This window comes from Gymnoscopelus microlampas (genome assembly GCF_963454915.1).
Source record: "Gymnoscopelus microlampas genome assembly, chromosome: 3".
NCBI classification, from domain to species: Eukaryota; Metazoa; Chordata; class Actinopteri; order Myctophiformes; family Myctophidae; genus Gymnoscopelus; species Gymnoscopelus microlampas.
The window spans coordinates 38347170-38367008 of record NC_139940.1 but is presented as its reverse complement, the minus strand read 5'-3'; the positions used below and the strand labels follow the sequence as shown (position 1 = coordinate 38367008).

Genomic DNA, 19839 nt, shown 5'->3' with positions numbered 1-19839 from the left:
CTAAAACACTCTGTAGCTTCATCACACCTCTCTCTCTCTCTCTCTCTCTCTCTCTCTCTCTCTCTCTCTCTCTCTCTCTCTCTAAATACCTGACCCCACCACTCCACCATGCTCTCTCCCTCCTTGAACGTGGACAGGCTCAGATCTGTGTTGTACCGTGTGAGCTCTTTGTGGATGTCTCATTGTCTCCATCAGCTGGTAAGAGGTGGCCCAGCATTCCACCTAACTTCTTCAGCTGGATGGCTGCCTGTGAATGGCCTCTCATTAGTGGGTCCAGAGCAGACAGGGCCCTCAGTGTCTGGCTGGCTTCTTCTGCATATAGCAAGCAGTAGTGATGTACGCTTTTCTCACCTTCTGCATGAATGGCTTCAGCAGCTGAAATGCAGTTAAACAAAACTGGACATTAATACAGGTTTTCCAAAACAATGCAAAAGAAAATGTCAAGTCTCAAATGTAAATGAATAGAAGAGGCTACTTACTGCATGATTGGGCTTGGTGGTCCTGAATGTGTCTGCTTCCTTCCCCACATACATCTCCCTGGCAGGCAGCAGCATGTCATCCACCAGTACCAGCTCCACCAGAGTCCTAGGTGACACTTGGGTGATGTGTTCAGCTTTAACAAAGCAAGCTAGGAAAGCCAAGAACAGCTCCAGCTGTTTGTCATGCAGTTTGTGAACCAAGGTTTTGGCTACCCTGCATATGTAGAACAAAAATGGAAAATGGAATGAAATGGAAAAGCAACCATTGGATACACAAGTGTAGTCAACAGTTGGAATTAATGTTTAACACCCACCTGGAAAACCATGACGTATTCCTTGAGGAGAGCCAGTACACCCATGTAAAGGCTGAGCTGAAGCAGTGTTGTGGTCTCCTCATGCCACATCTTTTTACAGACTCTCTTCTTACGGTCTCTGCCTTGCGGCGTCATGCCTGTGAAAAAAGAATCAGTAATGTATTAGTGTCTGACAGTCTCACCAAGCTATGAGTGCATTCAAATTAAATCAGCCATCCCCCATAATCAATAAGGACTCAATACAACTACTACTGATCATCTTCACCTTTTCGATTGAGGTCCTCATGTAGGGTCCTGATTCTGGCTCTTGCCTTCTGGTTGACCTTGTAATGGTCCTTGTTGGCTAAAGTGTAGAATGCTGCTGGTGCTGTATGGCCAAGGGGAGCTTCTTCTGCATATAGCAAGCAGCAGTGAAGTACGCTTAGTATATGAGTGCATTTTCGTTACTGAACAAGCAATGATTACTTTAATATTTAACAAAACAATATCACTTTACCTTCAAACTGTTTTCTTCTTTGTGGGAGGGGGGGGGGGGCATAACACATAATGGTTCTCTCTTCTTGGGTTCCTTTTTCTCATTTTGTAGGGCTGCCTGCAAACCATTCGTTTTGGCCACTGCAGCAACACACACACACACACACACACACACACACACACACACACACAGACACACACACACACAGACAGAAAGACAGACAGACAGACAGACAGACAGACAGACAGACAGACAGACAGTGGAGGGGGGACGCGGGGGAGCGGCGCTCCCTCACTTTAACTGCTGAAAAAAATATATTTAAATTGTTATATTTTTTTATTTTATGACTTTATTCTTTTTAGATAAATTATTTTTTTTTTTTTAATCATTAAGAGGTTTCAGAGGTGCGCTCCCCCACTTCCAAAATTAGCACTACAACACTGCGCACACACACACACACACACACACACACACACACACACACACACACACAGACAGACAGACAGACAAGCGAATCATTAATGTTCAGAGTTCACGGGCTATTAAAACTCTGTAGCTATATTCCCACAATAGTTTATTGTAATTATTGTCATAATCCCGTTATCAAGACAATTTAAATAACTAAACAATGTGTAGAGTTGGGTCATGACTTGATTGACTTCAAAAACATCAGCCTACGCACTTATTATCAATACAGTAATAGTAGGCTAAAAAGCCTACATAAACAGTAGTTCTGTGTGTCAACACTCACCTAAAATGTCCACCGCTTCTTCTTCATCCTTTTATCTTCTCTGAAGCCGGTTTATAATTATTTTTGATGAATCCAAAGCAACGCAATTTATCTAACTTTCTACTGAAGTGAGCTACAGGCTCGAGACAACATTAATTCTCCCCGCGCAGTCGCGAGCGTGCTGAGACATTGTTGCCAGATTTTGTGAGAGAAATAAGCAGCCAGGTCTGTGAAAACAATTAAGCCCAAAAGAAGCGACATTTGCAGCCTATATAGATCTACAAGCTCACAGTGCGTCGCATTTGCAATGCATTTTGTGAGCTTGTAGATCTGCTATTTCTACTGTCAAAAAGAAGTGAAATCTTGCACTAATATTTACAAGCAACTTTACAGAAAAACAAGCCCAAAGTCGCTTATAATAAGCAGATATGGCAACACTGCTCAGGGCCCATGATGCACTTCTCTGTAAAAAAAGAAAATAGATGTACAAGCTCACAACGCATCGAATTGCGACAAGATGTAGATCTGTAGATCTGTTCATTTTGGTAACCATAGCAATAAAAAGTGTTATTTAGAATCAAACTAGCATATTCTTTGCCAATTGCGATAAAATAAATATATTATCTATGTCACATCACAAGAAAGGACAAGAAATGTAAAATAAAAAATAAAATAAAATAAAATGAAATGAAATGAAATGAAATGAAATGAAATGAAATAAAATATACTGTATAGGCCTACTGTATACTGTATATACTGGGGGGGGGGGGGGGGGGGGGGTATTGTAACAGAAGAAAAACTTCACAGTCTAATGGCAGGTATGATGTATGATTCTTAGATTTTGTATTTATTTGTTTTTTTATTGATGAAGATTTTCGATTTTTGGGTGGGAAATGTTTTGAAATAATATAGTAATATATTTTTGTAAGAAACAAACAAAGGGATCTTTCCTTGTGATGTGTCCATGACCCACAAATGGGCCCCGACCCACTGTTTGGGAAACAGTGATCTAACCCTGTGGTTCTCAACCCTTTCAGGCCGCGACGTCCCAAAATAATCATATTTGAGCTGGGGACCCCCCACCCTGATAAGCACTTGGAATGTATAGTTGATGCATTTACGTTTAGTTTGACTCTATTGTGAAAATAGCAGATCTTCAAGCTCACAACGCCTCGCAAGGAAGGTGTTGTGAGCTTGTAGATCTGCTATTTTCAAAATGTTTTCTTATATTATTATTATTGTTAGACAATTTGGCCATTGTTTGACCATTTTTATATTATAGTTTGTTACTTTTGATGGAGTAATGGTGTTTTGTTTTTTTAGGTATTAAAAAGGTCTTAAAGGTCCTTAAATTGTCACTTCACTGTCATCTGGGGACCACCCCCAAATCATGTGGGGACCCCCCTGGGAGTCCCGATCCACATGTTGAGAACCACTGATCTAACCAAACCTGACCAGCTGCTAAGCTGGTCTTTGCTGGTCTGTCCAGTGTCCAGCCATCTGACCAGCTAAGTCTAGCTGGTAAGCTGGTCTTTGCTGGGCACTGGCAGTCCACCCATTTGACCAGCAAAGACCAGCTACCAGCTTGGCTTTGCTGGTCAGTCCAGCCAGCCAGCTGGCTGACCAGCAAAGACCAGCAGAATCCAGCTTAGTGACCAGCTAACCAACTACACTGGCAAACCAGCCTGACCAGCCTGACCAGCTTGTCCAGCCTGGTATGCCATCTAAACCAGCTTAAGGCCAGCCAAGACCAGCTAAAACCAGCTAAAACCAGCAACCATCATAAGCTGGTTTGTGCTGGTTTTTAAAGCAGGGTAGGCCTATATCTCCATATATGGGCATGGCACCTTTTGTGCCCATATATGGAGCAGACATCTATTGGCGCCTGATGCGAACATATTGAGGTTAGACACTCCATATTTGGGTATAGCTGCATGGTTAAGGCTGAATTTGACATCAGAGATAAGGCTTTTTTTCTTTCTTATTATATAATATGATTAGACTGACAATAGACTCTCGGGTTACCTATCCTAAAACTAGATTACAATCTCCATGTAATGCATTTGATGTATTGCCCTTGCTTTTTGTGAATAACTCTGAAATAAGAGCGTCTACAAAAATAATAATTTGTAATTGTTTTATACAGGTTATAATTTACAGTTGCAAAATCCCCTACCAATAAGAACCTTTCAAATCCCATAGGACCATATGAGGAATATGAAGAACCATTTGTAATATGAAATGGTTTTGAAAATAATTCCCCCTTCCTTGAACCTTTTAAATCCTTGAGAACCATATGAGGAATCTGGAGAACCATTTGCTCTATAAAATGGTTCTCTATTAGGTGATGGTTCTTCAAAGAACCATATAGCGTTTTAAAGAACCATTTAAGAATCTAAAGAACCATTTGCTATATAAAATGGTTCTTTAGCAGGTGATGGTTCTTCAAAGAACCATATAGGGTTTTAAAGAACCATTTAAGAACCTTTTTTTTTCTGTGTGTACATGAAAATGTATTTTAAGAGTTGGGGAGACAGGGAGACTCCTGTCACTGAACAAACACTCTATAGCAATGACTTTTTGTTTTCACCCAAAAATATCACTTAGGCCTACTAAATAATGCATAAATATCACTTAGCTTTTCACTTATCAGTTATTTGTCATATCTGCCCTGTGCAACCTTTGTTTACGAAGCAGCCTGAGCCTACAAGCCAAACAGAAATATTAGATATTTTTTTATGTTCCGATGTTCAATGCCAAAATCCAGCCACGCCCCCGCTCCGGTAAGCCCCGCCTCCCTTGTGATGAGGGGCTCAAGGTCCGAGCTTAAACATGATGGAAACACTAGCACTGATCAGGGTTGCCATGTCCGCGTCCGCTTATTATAAGCGACTTTGGGCTTGTTTTTCTGTAAAGTTGCTTTTAAATATTGGTAGTTGCGGTTTGCGGTTTTGTTTGGGCTTGTTTCTAAAGTGAAGTTGCTTATTTGGGCTTGCTTCACAATTATTTTATTATTATTCTAACCAGTGGTTCTCAAATATTTTCATGTCATGGTGGACCCCTATTTTGTCCCTATAATCCCCATCTGAACATGTTTTGTGCCAGGGAGCCCCGTACCAGATTTTTGGTTGTTGAATGAATGAATGTTTCAAAACTCTTCCAAATATTCCAAATTTAATATGACAAGATCTTTTGAAAATAGGAGATCTACAAGCTCACATTGCATCGCTATTTTAAATAGCCGACGTAGGCTACTGCATAGGTTTTAACTAAGTGTTCATGTCATGTGGCCCAGTTGCTTCTTTTGGGCTTGTTTTCCTAGACCTGGTTGATTATTTCTCTCGCCCAATCTGGCAACACTGGTTACTGCTGCTATACTAGACCAGCAGTACATGCACGGCTGTTACCATGGATGGAACGCCTGGTCCGGCGTGCGTTACGCGCGTAAAACCCGGGGAACAAGGGTCCAAACGGACCATCAACTGAACAGTTTATAGCAACAAGGGACACACGGGACGAATGGAATGGAATATTATATGACTGATAATGACTCTCCTCTCCTCCACCCCAGAGATGACTTTACACAGTTTACAGGGCCGGACTGGGACAGTCATTGTCAGGAGGTACATGAAGAACAAGAGAACATTAATCTGCTGCCAGCATGCTGCGGTCCACGGGCCGTTATGTTGCGCGCAACCAACTTTTAAGTTATTGACCAATAAGGCGTAGTAGCCTATTATGATCCAACCTGGGAACCCATGCCAAAAAAGGGTGAAAGTTGTTTTTTTCCTCCTTTGAATTTGAGCTTGGAATCTGTTCTTGGGAGATTCATTATAATCTAATGCTGTTATGCTTTGTTTTGGACAATAATGGACTGGTCTTCTGTTCTGACGAGGATAATGATTCAATCTTATGGCCCTAACAATATAAAAATCTCACGGGCGTTCGTCGAGTGGACTATCTATCGAAACAGGAGGATTTTAACGTTAATGATTTATTTATATGCCGCAATAACGCACTATATTAAAATACATTATTTGTCATAATTCTGTCATGAAATAGACCAAACGAAATGTTGCAGTAGTAGCCTAGAGTAAGGAGTTTAAACGTCAAATTGTAATTATTTAATATTTTGTTGGGCTATAACTTTGTCAAGAACATTTTCTTTATTTAATAGAGGAACTTAAAAAAAGGGCCAATTGTTTATTTTGGTAGCCAGCTGAGAAATGAGTTACATTTTAACTGTTTGAACAAATGGCTACCTTTCCTGAATCAGACCTGCAAACATGTCCCTCCTGCAAAGAGTTGTGTGGCTATTCTGTTTCCATGTCTTCAAACTCATCCTCCTCCTCTTCATCCCAGACCGTGTGCTCATCCTCCTCCTCTTCATCCCAGACCGTGTGCTCATCCTCCTCCTCTTCATCCCAGACCGTGTGCTCCTCATCCACCCCCTCCTCCTCCTCCAGGAGGCTGTGCCTCCTGCCCTGCCTGCATGCCTGCTGCACTCAGTGCATGGAGGGGCTACACACCTCCAGCAGCCCTACTATGACACTAAGATGCCCCACGTGTGATCAGAAGGTTGTGATGCCTGACTTGGGAGCGGATGCCTTGTTGTTGCCACCATCGTCTACTCTTCTCTTCCAGAACCTCTTGGGTGTCACCGTCACGCCCCATCAGGTACAGAACAGTTGCAGCGGAGCCAACAACAACAACCAGCTCTCTCGTGTTCTTAAAGCGCTGCACCGATTGAGGGAACCCCATCCGTATTGCACCTCTTGCGACGAGGGCAACCCGGCTACCTCGCGCTGCTGTGACTGCCAGGAGCACCTCTGTGAGAACTGTGTGCGGGCCCACCAGCGCGTCCGGCTCACCAAAGACCACTTCATCGAGAGGCAAGTGAAGAGTTCACGTGGAGGATTCGGCTCCGACAACCACAGCGCTCCACTCAGCCTCTCTCAAAACCTTCACTCAGGTCCCTCCACACAGGAGAGGGGGAATCTTTGCCAGCATCATGAAAATGTGGTGAGTGTAAGGGCCCACACAAGTTCCAGCACATTCATTCATAAATTAGGCATAGAACCTGGTTTACTAACTGTCCTATGTTTGAGTTCACCATGTGACAACAAGTGAGGAATTGATGCCTTCATCAGCATGCAAAGTATGTCACTTATGTTCCTCGTCCTTGCAGTGCTGACAGCCACCGGCTCACGTAAAATTGCACGAAATACAGCAATTATTATTTGTTAGGCTATGATTGACCACTCCTGATCATCAAAGCAGTATCACTTTTAACATATCCAATGTATCATCCTAGGCTGTGAAGTATTTTAAACAGGTGTCAAGGGCATGTGGCACCTAAGTGTGTCTTTATAAGGAGACACTGGATTCGTAGTGAAAGGTTGTCGTGAGACACTGCATTGAATCATGTTCAAATTGAGGTGAAGCCAGAAAGCGTCTGCTCAGACCACATGCAGTTCGTATTATCTGCACAGACATCAGGTTTCAGCATGAAGTCATCCAGGAGACGTGCCAACGGAGCTACATTCTCATCCCCTGCTCTCACACTGACACATCCCTACATAATCTGTAGGATACACACATATAGACAGGCAGAATATACACACTCTAGATGTCTACCATCTGCCTGCATTAGCAGACCTCCTTTACACAGTAAAAATCACACCCAGTGTGAAGTGGGCGGTGTGTGGTCATCACAACATGACTCACTTTCAAAAAAGGATAAATGACTTTTTTTAAAGTCCATACTGCTATTCATAGGGCTGCACATGTGTCATGTGTTTCGCTAGCCAATCACAGTCCTGAATTTGCAAAGTCAGCCAATCACATTGCAGTTAGTGGTGATGACACTAGCTGTAATGTGATTGGTTGACTTTGCAAAAGTATCGATTTGCATTAACAATGGAAGGGTTAGGGGGTATACAAATCTTTTGGTCGGTGTCCAAAACTCACTTATAGGGGGCGGCTACACCGCCCCAAAAACACAATTCAAATATTGTGTATTGCAGGGGTCTAAAACGTTTTTTTTTTTTCAGGCCAAGGACCCCCTAGCTGAGAGAGAGATGAAGCAGGGACCCCCCACTACATATTGTATAACATTCTGTCACAGATTAAACTTTTTCATAGATTTCATAGATGGCTTCATAGACTTGTTTGACAGCATTGTCATCAGTGTATGTTGGATTCATGTTAATGTGTATTTTCAGACATTTAACCACTTAGACTGTCAATACTTGGTAAACTTGACCTTTGGCTCTGTACTTGGTCTGCTCTGTACAAGCTCACAAGCTCACAACGCCTCACGCTGCAATGCGTTATGAGCTTGTAGATCGGCTATTTTTGGCTAAAGTTCTCCTCAGAATAGAGATGCTAGGGTTCAAGTGATTCATGTAAAACATTATCCTATTACACAAAGATTTGGCAGCCCCCCTGTAGTAACTCTGAGGACCCCCTAGGGGTCCCGGACCCCCTGTTGAAGACCCCTGGTGTATTGTGTACCCCACACTGTCCTGGCCGTGTTGTTGAAGGGATGCATGCACATGTTGTGCAATGTGCAGCGAGCACAACTTATGAGGTGAAGGGGCTTTTTTTGTGAAGAGGTTTGGCGTCAGTATAATTAAATTGCCATTAGCTGGTGTCACACGTTGGTTTTAGGGGGGGGGTAGGGCCCAGAGGAAATCCGCAACGGGAAAAGGTCAAACAATAGCAATGAGAACGGGGATTGTTTTACTCTCAGCTTCCTAAAGTGCCACCGCTGAGACCCATAGCCTTTTCATTTAGCGTACAAAGGCAGTGTCTCTATGTAAATGCATTGCTTTTAGATGTCTGTGTCCAGATCAGGGATTGTGGACATTTTTTCAAAGAGTTTCAAATAATTTCAAACATTTTCAAAGATTCTAAAACAAATATTCAAGCATTTTCAAACACACAATATCTATAAGTTTGTAGATTGCCTGTTTTAGCGGTGTTTGAAATGGGGCTTAACTAGTGATTAAGCCATCAGACAGGGGCTGCTGGCTGTTTAACCATTTCATGTTTTGTATAATAGAGAATGTACCCTCTCAGTGGTTGACCTCTCCATTACTAGGGGAGGTCATGGGGATCAGCCAAAGTGCTGCATGGCTGTCACCTCTTTTTTCTCTCTCCCAGGCTTGGGGTCAGAGGTTACCAGGCCAGAGCTGTGGTGGTTTGTGTCTGGTGTGGGGCTGACCTCAAATCCCCCCCGAAAGCCTTTCACAAGCCTTTCTTCTTTGACAAATAACTATTATATTATTGCTGCGTCAGTATTTTCTTCCTTTTTATATTATCATAATTCTTCTTTTGTTTATAGGAAATCATTAAAAAGCTTAACCACTTTAAACCCAAGTGTCCCCTATTCTGGGCATGCCATAATAATAGGCCAACATTTGGCATAAATATCCAGATCTACAAGCTCACACCACATCGCAATTTGCAACCAGACACGTTGTGAGCTTATTTGACCCCGGTCAAATAAGTTTAGGGTTTAGGTGGATGAAATAGCCATTTGACGTTTCTCATCTTCTATGGGCAAAGTCAAAACAAAAGTTTAACAGAAAGATTGTCAAAACAAGTCCAGGAACCACAGGATGGATTGATTGATTGATTGAATTCTTTATTAACATGATTATTAACAGTACAGGTAGTACAGTCAAAGGTCATGCTAAAAGGAGAACACAAAGAGCCCTGGGGGCTTGTTTCCATTGTGGTCCATGTATTGTAAACTATATATTTGATGAATCGCAAGCCTGCTTTTTGGTTGGATATCTGAGAACTGTGTAACTAATTTCACATGATCATTTTGTTGGCTTTATTAAGGCCCTGGCAGGGGCAGAGATAGAACCAAGCTGGCTTCTGAGACAGCTGCAGACAGACAGGACATGTGCTGTTGTGGTGTATGCAGACAGACAGGACATGTGGTGTTGTGGTGTATGCAGACAGACAGGACATGTGGTGTTGTGGTGTATGCAGACAGACAGGACATGTGGTGTTGTGGGGTATGCAGACAGACAGGACATGTGGTGTTGTGGTGTATGCAGACAGACAGGACATGTGGTGTTGTGGTGTATGCAGACAGACAGGACATGTGGTGTTGTGGTGTTGTGGGGTATGCAGACAGACAGGACATGTGGTGTTGTGGGGTATGCAGACAGACAGGACATGTGGTGTTGTGGGGTATGCAGACAGACAGGACATGTGGTGTTGTGGTGTATGCAGACAGACAGGACATGTGGTGTTGTGGTGTATGCAGACAGACAGGACATGTGGTGTTGTGGGGTATGCAGACAGACAGGACATGTGGTGTTGTGGGGTATGCAGACAGACAGGACATGTGGTGTTGTGGGGTATGCAGACAGACAGGACATGTGCTGTTGTGGGGTATGCAGACTGACAGGACATGGTGGTGTGGGGTATGTAGATCGACAGACAGACAGACAGACAGGACATGGTGGTGTGGGTTATGCAGACAGACAGGTGGTGTGGGGTATGTAGATAGACAGACAGACAGACAGACAGACAGACTGACAGGACATGGTGTTGTGAGGTATGCAGACAGACAGGACATGGTGTTGTGGGGTATGCAGACAGACAGGTGGTGTGGGGTATGTAGATAGACAGACAGACAGACAGACAGGTGGTGTTATGGGGTATGCAGACAGACAGGTGGTGTGGGGTATGTAGACAGACAGACAGACAGACAGACAGACAGACAGACAGACAGGTGGTGTGGGGTATGTAGATAGACAGACAGACAGGACATGGTGTTATGGGGTATGCAGACAGACAGGTGGTGTGGGGTATGTAGACAGACAGACAGACAGACAGACAGACAGACAGGTGGTGTGGGGTACCTGTGGGCTGGAGGCAGAGGGCTTCCTGTGGTGGAAGGACATGCGTGTGGAGGAATGTGTCCGTTACAATGCGTAGCGGTCAGGACCGGGGGCCTCACGGCAAGACTCTGTCTAAAAAGACGTGTTATGTAATGTAACCCAATTACAACGCAGACGTTATATCATCAGCGTTCTCTGAATGGGATAATGTGTTGTTTTCACAATGTCTGAATATGTGATGTTGTATCTGTTATTGTATATAGCACTGTACTGCTACCTTTTGAATGGATTGAGAGGCTTCATAAAGCTTCTTCCCATGAACAAATATTTCAATATAGGATGAGGCTCTGGTGTTGTGAAAGATGGGCATTATATGCCTTTTATCCACCATGACCGCATTGTCTCATCTCTGTATGTTGATCCATGTTGGAATGGTTTTGAAATAGTTTAACCCATTCAATCCGGGAACGCATCTGTGTACCATTTTAGATTTCTTTGGGCTATTCAAAAATAGCAGATATACAAGCTCATAGCGCGGCACTGAGTGCCGCGCTATGAGCTTGTAGATCTGCTATTTTTGAAAAAATAGAAAAATATTTTATTTTTTATTTATTTTTTGGCAAACATTTGTAACTCAAATCTTTGCTTCTTGGGGTCCCTGGAACTAAATATTTTACAAATGTTCACATAAAAAAAAAGAATTCACACATTTGCACAATTTTCTGCTATTTTTGAATAGCCAAAGAAATCTTAAAATTACACAAAGATGCTTTCCCGGTCTTAAAGAGTTAACCGTGACAGAGTATACTTTTGTATCTAATTTTTTCCTATTTTTCCTTTGGTCCTACAAGCCAACCGGCGTAGTGTTGGGAATGGGGCCCATTTCACAGGGAGTATTAAGACTAATGTCTAGCCGGGAGAACAGGAGTGCATGTTGCCATAAAGCGGGGCGAGCAGGTCTGGTGGGACATATGCTTGAACGTTTTAGCCTAATGCTGCTATACAGTATGAAGGGAGACGGATGAACTGACTGGTTGGTCTACTGGAAAGAAAGCACTCTGAATTGTGATGAATGGTGAAAACAGAAAGGTGACTCATTCCATGTGTGAGCAAGAGAACCGTGTGTGTGTGTGTGTGTGTGTGTGTGTGTGTGTGTGTGTGTGTGTGTGTGTGTGTGTGCGCGCGCGCGCGCGTGCGTGCGTGCGCGCAAGTGCGTGCGAGTGCGAGTGTGAGAGTCAGAGTTGTCATCTACTGAGCTTATAGTTGACAATATTTGTTTTCCTTGAATCAGTTTTCATATTCAGTCAGTTCAGTGTGTGAGACAGGCCCTCTCCTGATACCCTAAAAGCACTCTCCAAGCCTAAACATATCCAGTCCAATCATTCTTTCGAGGTCTCCTCTGGCATACTATTGAAGCCTTCTAGTGCCGGAATCAGAGCTTAAGTTGCTTAAGATGCTGAACATCCTAAATCTGTTGTATACTAGAAATCGTGAATATTCCTGTACATTTTATATTCCTTTCATGTACAGAATCAGTCATTTATTTATTGTAAGCTATTTTAGGCCTTTTTTATGCTTTTCTTCAGATAGGTCAGTGTAGAGGCACAGGAAACCTAGGGGCAGAGAGCGGAGAGGCGTGTGAGACAAGAAAGGGATTGGATTTGAACCTGGGTCCTCGCACTCACTAGGAGGACAGGGTCTGTGCACTGACTGGCTGAGCCACCATGGCTCCCCAGAGAGTTGGTTATTTTTTTATCTTTAGACAAATATGTACAGTACACCACATTAGCATACATATACATTTCATGGAAATCGTAGCAGGTCAGAGTCAAACGCATGAACAGGAATATTTACAATCCCAACTGCACATATTTATGCTGGCCTACACGTGGTGCATGTCAAAATCAGAGCCCAGCTGATTTCGCTTGACCTCTCATGCAGCCAATGAGATTATCAGTAGGAGCTGACACCCCTCATGGGAATGATACTTGCTACATGCAGGTACAGTATGTATGTGTGTGCGTGTGCGTGCACGCCACACATGTTGTGTTGAGCTGGTGCCATTTGGGAGGACCCAAGAATAAGTATGATTTACTCACACCGTGTTCAGAAGAGATGACTTTGTGACAGACAGCACACCAATTGGGTGCCATCTCGTATTGACATTGATGTCACAAGATCTTTAACCTATGCAATATATGCATATTCTATGCATGTCTTTCTTTAGATAACTCCCATAGAATTTCACAGTGTGAAACTGAGTCCTTTAGTTGCTTGTCAAAAAACTGTAACCACAGTACAAAAGACTTAATTAACACCTCAGTCTTGTTTTCCCCCAGAGCTTAGACAGACATATTTGTCAGCGGTAAAGCCTTGTCCCTGTCAGTCGAGCTGTGCTGCTCTACTTCATGTATGCCATTCCCCTCCTCCCGCACGCACGCACACACGCACAGGCACACGCACACGCACGCACACACACACACACACAGTATGACCTCTGTACACACTAACACAGTGGAAGTGCGGAGCCCTTTCATGGTTTGCTTCAGCCGTCAACCAGTAACTAGGGTGGGATCCTTTGGTTTTCAGTCAATGTTTACAGCCTTGTAATGTGGAGCCCCGCTCTAGTCTACATTTATAATGTAGTAGTGTGATAAAGTGCTTGGCACTAGCAAAGGTTTTGTAGCAATCTCTTGCTCTTCATTATGTAGTAAAGCAGCTTCACGGACCTAATTGGAGTTTAACGATACAGAACTGTATGTGCGTGCTAAAGTGCTGCACTGCAGGCTCCTCTGCTGGGAATAAAACACATAAATTTTTCATTTTGCTGTAACATGGGTTAACTTACTACTATCAACCCACATTTGACCTGGTTTTGACAATACAAGACTCAAGAGTCTAAAAACCGTTGGAGGCCATGCTGCTCCTTAGACCAAAGTGATTTGAACCAACTGACTTCACTTTGCCATTCTTTAAGCCCAGCTCATTCTTTGCCGCACGACGGCATTGCACACCGAACATAGCCCGAGCTACAAGCTCACAACGCGCCATGGATGCGACTTGTTTGTGAGCTTGTATGTCTGCTATTTTCAGCATGCGACACAGTCGTGCGACGGAGCATAAATTAAGTATTAGAGACGTGGTGGGGACAATGGACATACATTGCATTGATGCACTGCATTTGTGCTCATCGTGTTTCATGACAATCCATTTTGAGATATCTTGTGCGCAAATGAAGATTTGGGACTAAGAGTGGCATAAGAGGAAAAGAGGAAAATGGGGTCTCCAAAAGAGTATTCTTCTTGTACCAAATCCGGTGTGCGGGCTCCATCCATTTTTATACTGTTGTTTTTTAGCCCAGCACCCACCAGCCGATGTGCGTTGCCTATTTTCTTTTTCAAGTCTCCAAAAGAGTAGCATGAAGTTGCGCAAGAAATTACATGGGTATCTAGATTTTGAAGAAGACATTTGTAGTCAAAACAATAGTCTTGCTATTTTCACCTATTAAACTTGATTAAATCTTTTTATGATGGTCCGTGTGCTCCACAATATATACTACTGTATATATTCAATTTACTGCAGCAGCAAACGGAGACAGTGCTCACTTTAGTGAGGTTAAAGTGAGCACTGTGAATTATGAATGGAAAACAACCAGTCTGCCAATCTGTCATCATCATGTGTCCAGGATCAGGAAGTATTTGGCAGACACACACACACACGCACACGCACACACACACACACACACACACACACACACACACACACACACACACACACACACACACACACACACGTAGACAGTGATGAAATCAAAGTACCTCCAAGACTTTCACCACTTAAAGGTGCTGTAACTGATGATGATGATGATGATGATTATACCTTTTTTAATAAGTGTTAAAAAAAAGCTCTATACTCGCTCTATACTAGTATGATATATACAGTGAGCTTGTACAGTATATCTGCTATTGTTGAATAGCCAAATAAATCTAAAATGACAACGTATGCGTTCCCTGGTCTTATGACTTCTCTCTCTCTCTCTCTCTAGGCGCTGCATTTGTTTTGTGAAACGTGTTCGGTGGCCGTCTGTGGTGAGTGCAGCGTGGGGTGCCACGCCGGCCACGGCCTCCGCTACCTGCAGGATGCCACGCTGCAAGACTCCAGGACCCTCACCATCCAGCTGCTGGCAGACGCACAACAGGGCCGACAGGCCATACAGGTGAACCTTTCACCATCCCCGCCCCTACTTTTCCTCTAGCCCAGTGCTTCTCAACCAGGGGGTTGTCCCCACTCGAGGACTTTTAAGACCTTTTTAATACCTAAAAAATTACTGCATCAAAAGTAATCAACAAACTATACTATAAAAATTGGTCAAACATCGGCCAAATTGTCAAATAATATAAGAGGCAAACATTGGGAAAATAGCCGATCTACAAGCTCACAACGCCTCGTAAAATTTGGGACCCAAAGAATGTGTGATCAAAAATATCTGTCAAGTTTTCCCCAATTCTCATTCATCTCATTACCATTCTTAATCTCATTACCAAATGAAAATGTTGTACAAACACCACTTTGAGTCGTGTTTGTCTCATACAGCTGACAGATCACGATAGTTTGTGACAGCGTCAGCCTATGTTGTGACAGTTTGCATTCAGAAGGTGGGTGGCAAACGGAATGCCCCATTACTCTGTGTGTCATTGCTGGCTCAAAGGGCTCTTTAAAGAGCGACAAAGGAGGTGGGGGGAGCGTAAGGGGAAAGGGACCACCCAGGCCATTGATCCAGCACAAATATAGCCTTCTAGAACCAAAGAAGGGTCCCATCCAGCTGTGAGTGAAGCATGAGGGATGGATAGCTAGCTGTGGGAGGACAGACACAGTGGACAGGGATCCTAAGGGGGACTATTCCCCCAAACCAAAGCTTTTCAACAACATGCCAGTGAAAAATGTGCACTCGTCCACTGATTGTGTGCACAATAGATAAACATTGCACCCCGGGGATGTTGTTGTTGTAAATGTTGGTCTGGGAGGTGTAGAGGTACTGTAAAACACCCGCCCACCTCACACACACACACACACACAGAGGCCCAGGTTAGATTCTCGGCAGGCGCAGTGGTGCCTCCACAATTGCCAGTGTTCATGGGTGGGTAGCTGGCAGGGGATTGTGTCCTTTGCATTGCTCTAGCGACTCCTACTGGTTGGATGGGGCGTCTGTTCATTGGGGAAGGGAACCAGAGTGATGTGAACCTCCATGTGTTGCACTGTCCCAGTGACAACTTAAATGTTCAAGATAACTGTGTACAATAGCCACCATGCTTCAAACCACTTTAGTGTGTATTCTGATGCATTTGTTCATATGACTGCGTCATTACGATAACATTAATATTAATGGCCTAGCCCTAGGGCCTAGGCCCTAACCAGTACCCCCCCCCCCCCCCCCCACCATACTTGCATTTCCCAGAGTTCCCTGTGTCTCCCCTGTTCAGTATAAATACTAAAGCAATGATGCCATTAAAAGTTTTATAAAAACATGACTTACATCCCTCCCCATCCCACCCATTATCACTGTCTTTCTGTTTACAACCTGATAATAAGGTACGTTTATTGTTCCCTCTTAGCTGAGCATTGAGAAAGCTCAGGCTGTAGCGGAGCAGGTGGAACTGAAGGCCAACGTGGTCCAGTCGGAGGTGAAGGCCGTGACACTGCTGCACAAGAAGGCTCTGGAGGAGCGCCAATGTGAGCTGATCTGGAAGGTAACATTTGCCTAGTCTAGGGCAGTGCTTCCCAAACTTTTCAGTGCCGCGACCCCTGCAAAATTTGAACTGGGGACCCCCACACTGACGAGCACTTGATATTGTAGGCATTACATTTAGTTTGACTCTGTTCCACAGATAGATATGAGCTTGTAGATCAGCTATTTTCAAAATTTTTGGTCAGCCATTGGTCTAGGGCTTAATTATCCATGATCCTGAGTCTGTAGACATTAACCTACCAACACACATTAATCTCTGTAGTGTACATTAAACTACCCACACACATTAATCTCTGTAGTGTACATTAAACTACCCACACACATTAATCTCTGTAGTGTACACATAACTACTAAGTACTCTTGTACTTATATCCAGTACATCTGCCAACATTTCTTTACAATAATTTCTTTCTTTTTGCACATATACAACATGTAATAATAACATGTAAATACATGTAGCATCCGTGTGGTGGGTTTCTCTTGTTTAAAGCCTTGTTTATTTATCTTGGCATTACCGACGCACCTGGATTATGCCCTCTCAGGAATTACTGGAGGCTGCATTACTAACTTTAAGAGCTTAGATTATGTGAATTCACATCACTCCAATTCCCCTGGCAGGTGGAGAAGATACGTCAAGTGAAGGCTCAGTCTCTGTACCGACAAGTAGAGAAACTCCACCAGAACCTGACCAAGCTGGACGGCACCATAACCACTGTGACACAGGTTCTGCAGGAGGGAGGCGCCCTGGACCTCCTTCTGGCCCGGGAGCGCATGCTGGCCCAGATGCAGGAGCTCAAGGCCTTGAAGGGTCTGCTGCTTCCCCAGGAAGACGACCGAATGTTGCTCACTGCCCCCGACCAGGCCATGCTCCAGGCCATCCAAACCATGGGTGTCATCAGCAGCAGATCTTATGCTCCACTCACCAAGGCCCGAGGAGAGGGCTTGAGACAGGCCACGCTGGGCAAGTCGGCCTCCTTCACGGTGGTGGGGTACGACCACAGCGGAGAACCTAGGCTTTCTGGGGGAGATCACGTGTCTGCATTTCTTATGGCTCCTGATGGAACACGGTTGAGCGCAGAGGTGTCTGACCACCGGAACGGCACATACGTGGTGAGTTACCACCCCGGCGGTGAGGGAGATCATCTCTTATCTGTGCTGGTTTGCAACCAGCACATTGAGGGGAGCCCTTTCAAGGTCCCGGTCAAGTCTGCCCGCAGCCACGCAGCCGCCAGCCAGCCGACGGCTGCGTTTGGAAGCGAAGGGGATAAGAATGGGCAGCTGTGTCGTCCCTGGGGTGTGTGTGTGGACAAGGAGGGGTATGTGATTGTGGCCGACAGGAGCAACAACAGAGTGCAAATCTTTACCCCGAATGGCTCCTTTCATCACAAGTTCGGCACTCTGGGCTCACAGCCAGGCCAGTTCGACCGGCCTGCCGGAGTGGCCAGTGACAGTCAGAGGAGAATAGTTGTGGCCGACAAGGACAATCACCGCATCCAGATCTTTGCTTTTGACGGTCTGTTCGTTCTCAAGTTTGGAGAGAAAGGGAGCAAAAACGGTCAGTTCAACTACCCCTGGGATGTGGCGGTTAGCTCAGAGGGCAAGATCCTAGTGTCAGATACACGTAACCACCGCGTCCAGCTTTTTGGGCCCGAAGGACAGTTTCTCAACAAGTACGGGTTTGAGGGGCCACTGTGGAAGCACTTTGACTCCCCTAGAGGAGTGGCGTTCAATCAGGGGGGCCACCTGGTGGTGACTGACTTCAACAACCACCGGCTGCTGGTCATCCGTCCAGACTGCCAAGCAGCGCGCTTCCTTGGGTCGGAGGGCACCGGAAATGGGCAGTTTCTACGTCCACAAGGTGTGGCGGTAGACGGAGAAGACCGCATCGTCGTGGCAGATTCTCGCAACCACAGAATTCAGGTGTTTGAGGCCAATGGCAACGTCTTACGTGCGATTGGATCACAGTGTGGCAGCTTTGGGCAAATGGATCGCCCTTCGGGTATAGCTATTACACCCGATGGTAGGATTGTTGCTGTTGATTTTGGCAACAACCGGATCCTAGTATTCTAGTTGTAGTATGCGCTGATATATAAAAAATACTGCAGTTAAAGCCGATTCTACACATCAGGTGAAAATGGTGATTTGGCCGGCTTAATGCATTAACAAAATATTGAGTCTACTTTAGCTCTGTGAACACTGAAAATAACAGCGAATCCTGAATATCGAGACATAACGGGCTATTTAAAAGGGCCTGATATGAAACAAAGGCCTTTCCTCAACCCCTTTTGGCCAAAGTTGCCTTTGCACCTGATGTGTGACGATAAATTGTTTACTGATCTCAGGGAATTCCGTGTGTTCTTGAACTATCTGCTTTCATGTCTTACCTACCTCATATAGCTTCATTATGAATGTATTGTCCTCTTTCTTTCAGAGGTTACAGGCAGTGACATTTCTACCTCAGTTTCTACCTTTGTAATGTTGTATGACAGTACTAAAGAAAGACGTTTAACCACTTAAACCCTATATACTTTTGACAAATGGCGAAGATAGCCGATCTGTTAGTTTGGCTATTTTCACCATGCAGCAACACTTTGAGATGTTCTGCCTTAATAGCTCTGAGCAACTTCACTACACTACCTCATGGTCATTATTGTATAAGAACTGCAGCTGCTCAAATAGTGTCCATTGACACAGATGGTTCAAATACAAGTTAAACTGTAATCTTGTTATTTATTGTAAGACTTTGAAACCTTCACTTTGTTGGGTAAGAAACACACCTTTATGCACAATAACATGTTATATATCAACAGCTATACCTCATTGTATCAGTTACTTTTTTTGGTTCACCATTATTTAGTCTATATGTGGGGGCCTTGCTAAAGATGTAGAGGTGGCCGTTCCTCATTCATCATGGATCTCTAAAATTATGTTTATATTATAGTGAACTGTCATTTGGTCACGTGGTGGCCAAATGAGGCTTCGGTATGAGAAGGTATTATTTTTTGTTGTCTTCATTCTACAATCAACTAAACATCAGTTTTTGGAAGACTCTACCTCACTGACAGTGACAACTACAGTATATTAGTGTAATTTCATAGGCGTTATTGGACTGATTCAACATTAACTATGTAGGTAGTTATTTTAATTTAATATTGAGGGATTTTTATATTCTTATAAGAAAGAATGCAAAAACAACTCAATCACAAATAAACTATTTAACCGGATGCA

At 44.0% G+C, this 19839-nt stretch overlaps 2 protein-coding genes across 3 annotated transcripts; one reads left to right on the top strand and one right to left on the bottom strand.

The window, feature by feature from the left end:
* Positions 1-33: 33 nt before the first annotated feature.
* On the bottom strand, positions 34-2160 carry LOC311042136 (uncharacterized protein). 2 transcript variants are annotated; one of them, XM_084052691.1, is made up of 6 exons: positions 2020-2160; positions 1290-1571; positions 1059-1184; positions 794-930; positions 480-693; positions 34-375 (listed from the first exon to the last, which is right to left on the bottom strand). In XM_084052691.1, the coding sequence occupies exons 4-6, from the start codon at positions 874-876 to the stop codon at positions 292-294; spliced, it is 381 nt and encodes a 126-aa protein (XP_083908817.1). In that variant the 5' UTR covers positions 877-930; positions 1059-1184; positions 1290-1571; positions 2020-2160; the 3' UTR covers positions 34-291. The 2 variants fall into 2 exon arrangements, with proteins under 2 accessions (XP_083908817.1, XP_083908816.1); XM_084052690.1 differs by having other exon boundaries at positions 1290-1708; positions 2020-2154.
* A 4092-nt stretch (positions 2161-6252) lies between these two features.
* On the top strand, positions 6253-18681 carry LOC311041844 (E3 ubiquitin-protein ligase TRIM71-like; the record flags this gene model as incomplete). Its single annotated transcript, XM_084052329.1, has 4 exons — positions 6253-7020; positions 14911-15081; positions 16478-16612; positions 17230-18681. 4 exons carry the CDS (start codon positions 6253-6255, stop codon positions 18679-18681), a joined length of 2526 nt encoding a protein of 841 aa, XP_083908455.1.
* Positions 18682-19839: the final 1158 nt, after the last annotated feature.

What these genes read in the sequence shown, in the direction of transcription:
- LOC311042136 (XM_084052691.1), bottom strand. Translation starts at nt 876, where the DNA reads ATGAGGAGACCACAACACTGCTTCAGCTCAGCCTTTACATGGGTGTAC. An exon ending in AATACGTCATGGTTTTCCAG is followed by an intron (nt 694 to 793) that starts GTGGGTGTTAAA and finishes CTACATATGCAG; the next exon opens with GGTAGCCAAAACCTTGGTTC. An exon ending in CCACCAAGCCCAATCATGCA is followed by an intron (nt 376 to 479) that starts GTAAGTAGCCTC and finishes ACTGCATTTCAG; the next exon opens with CTGCTGAAGCCATTCATGCA.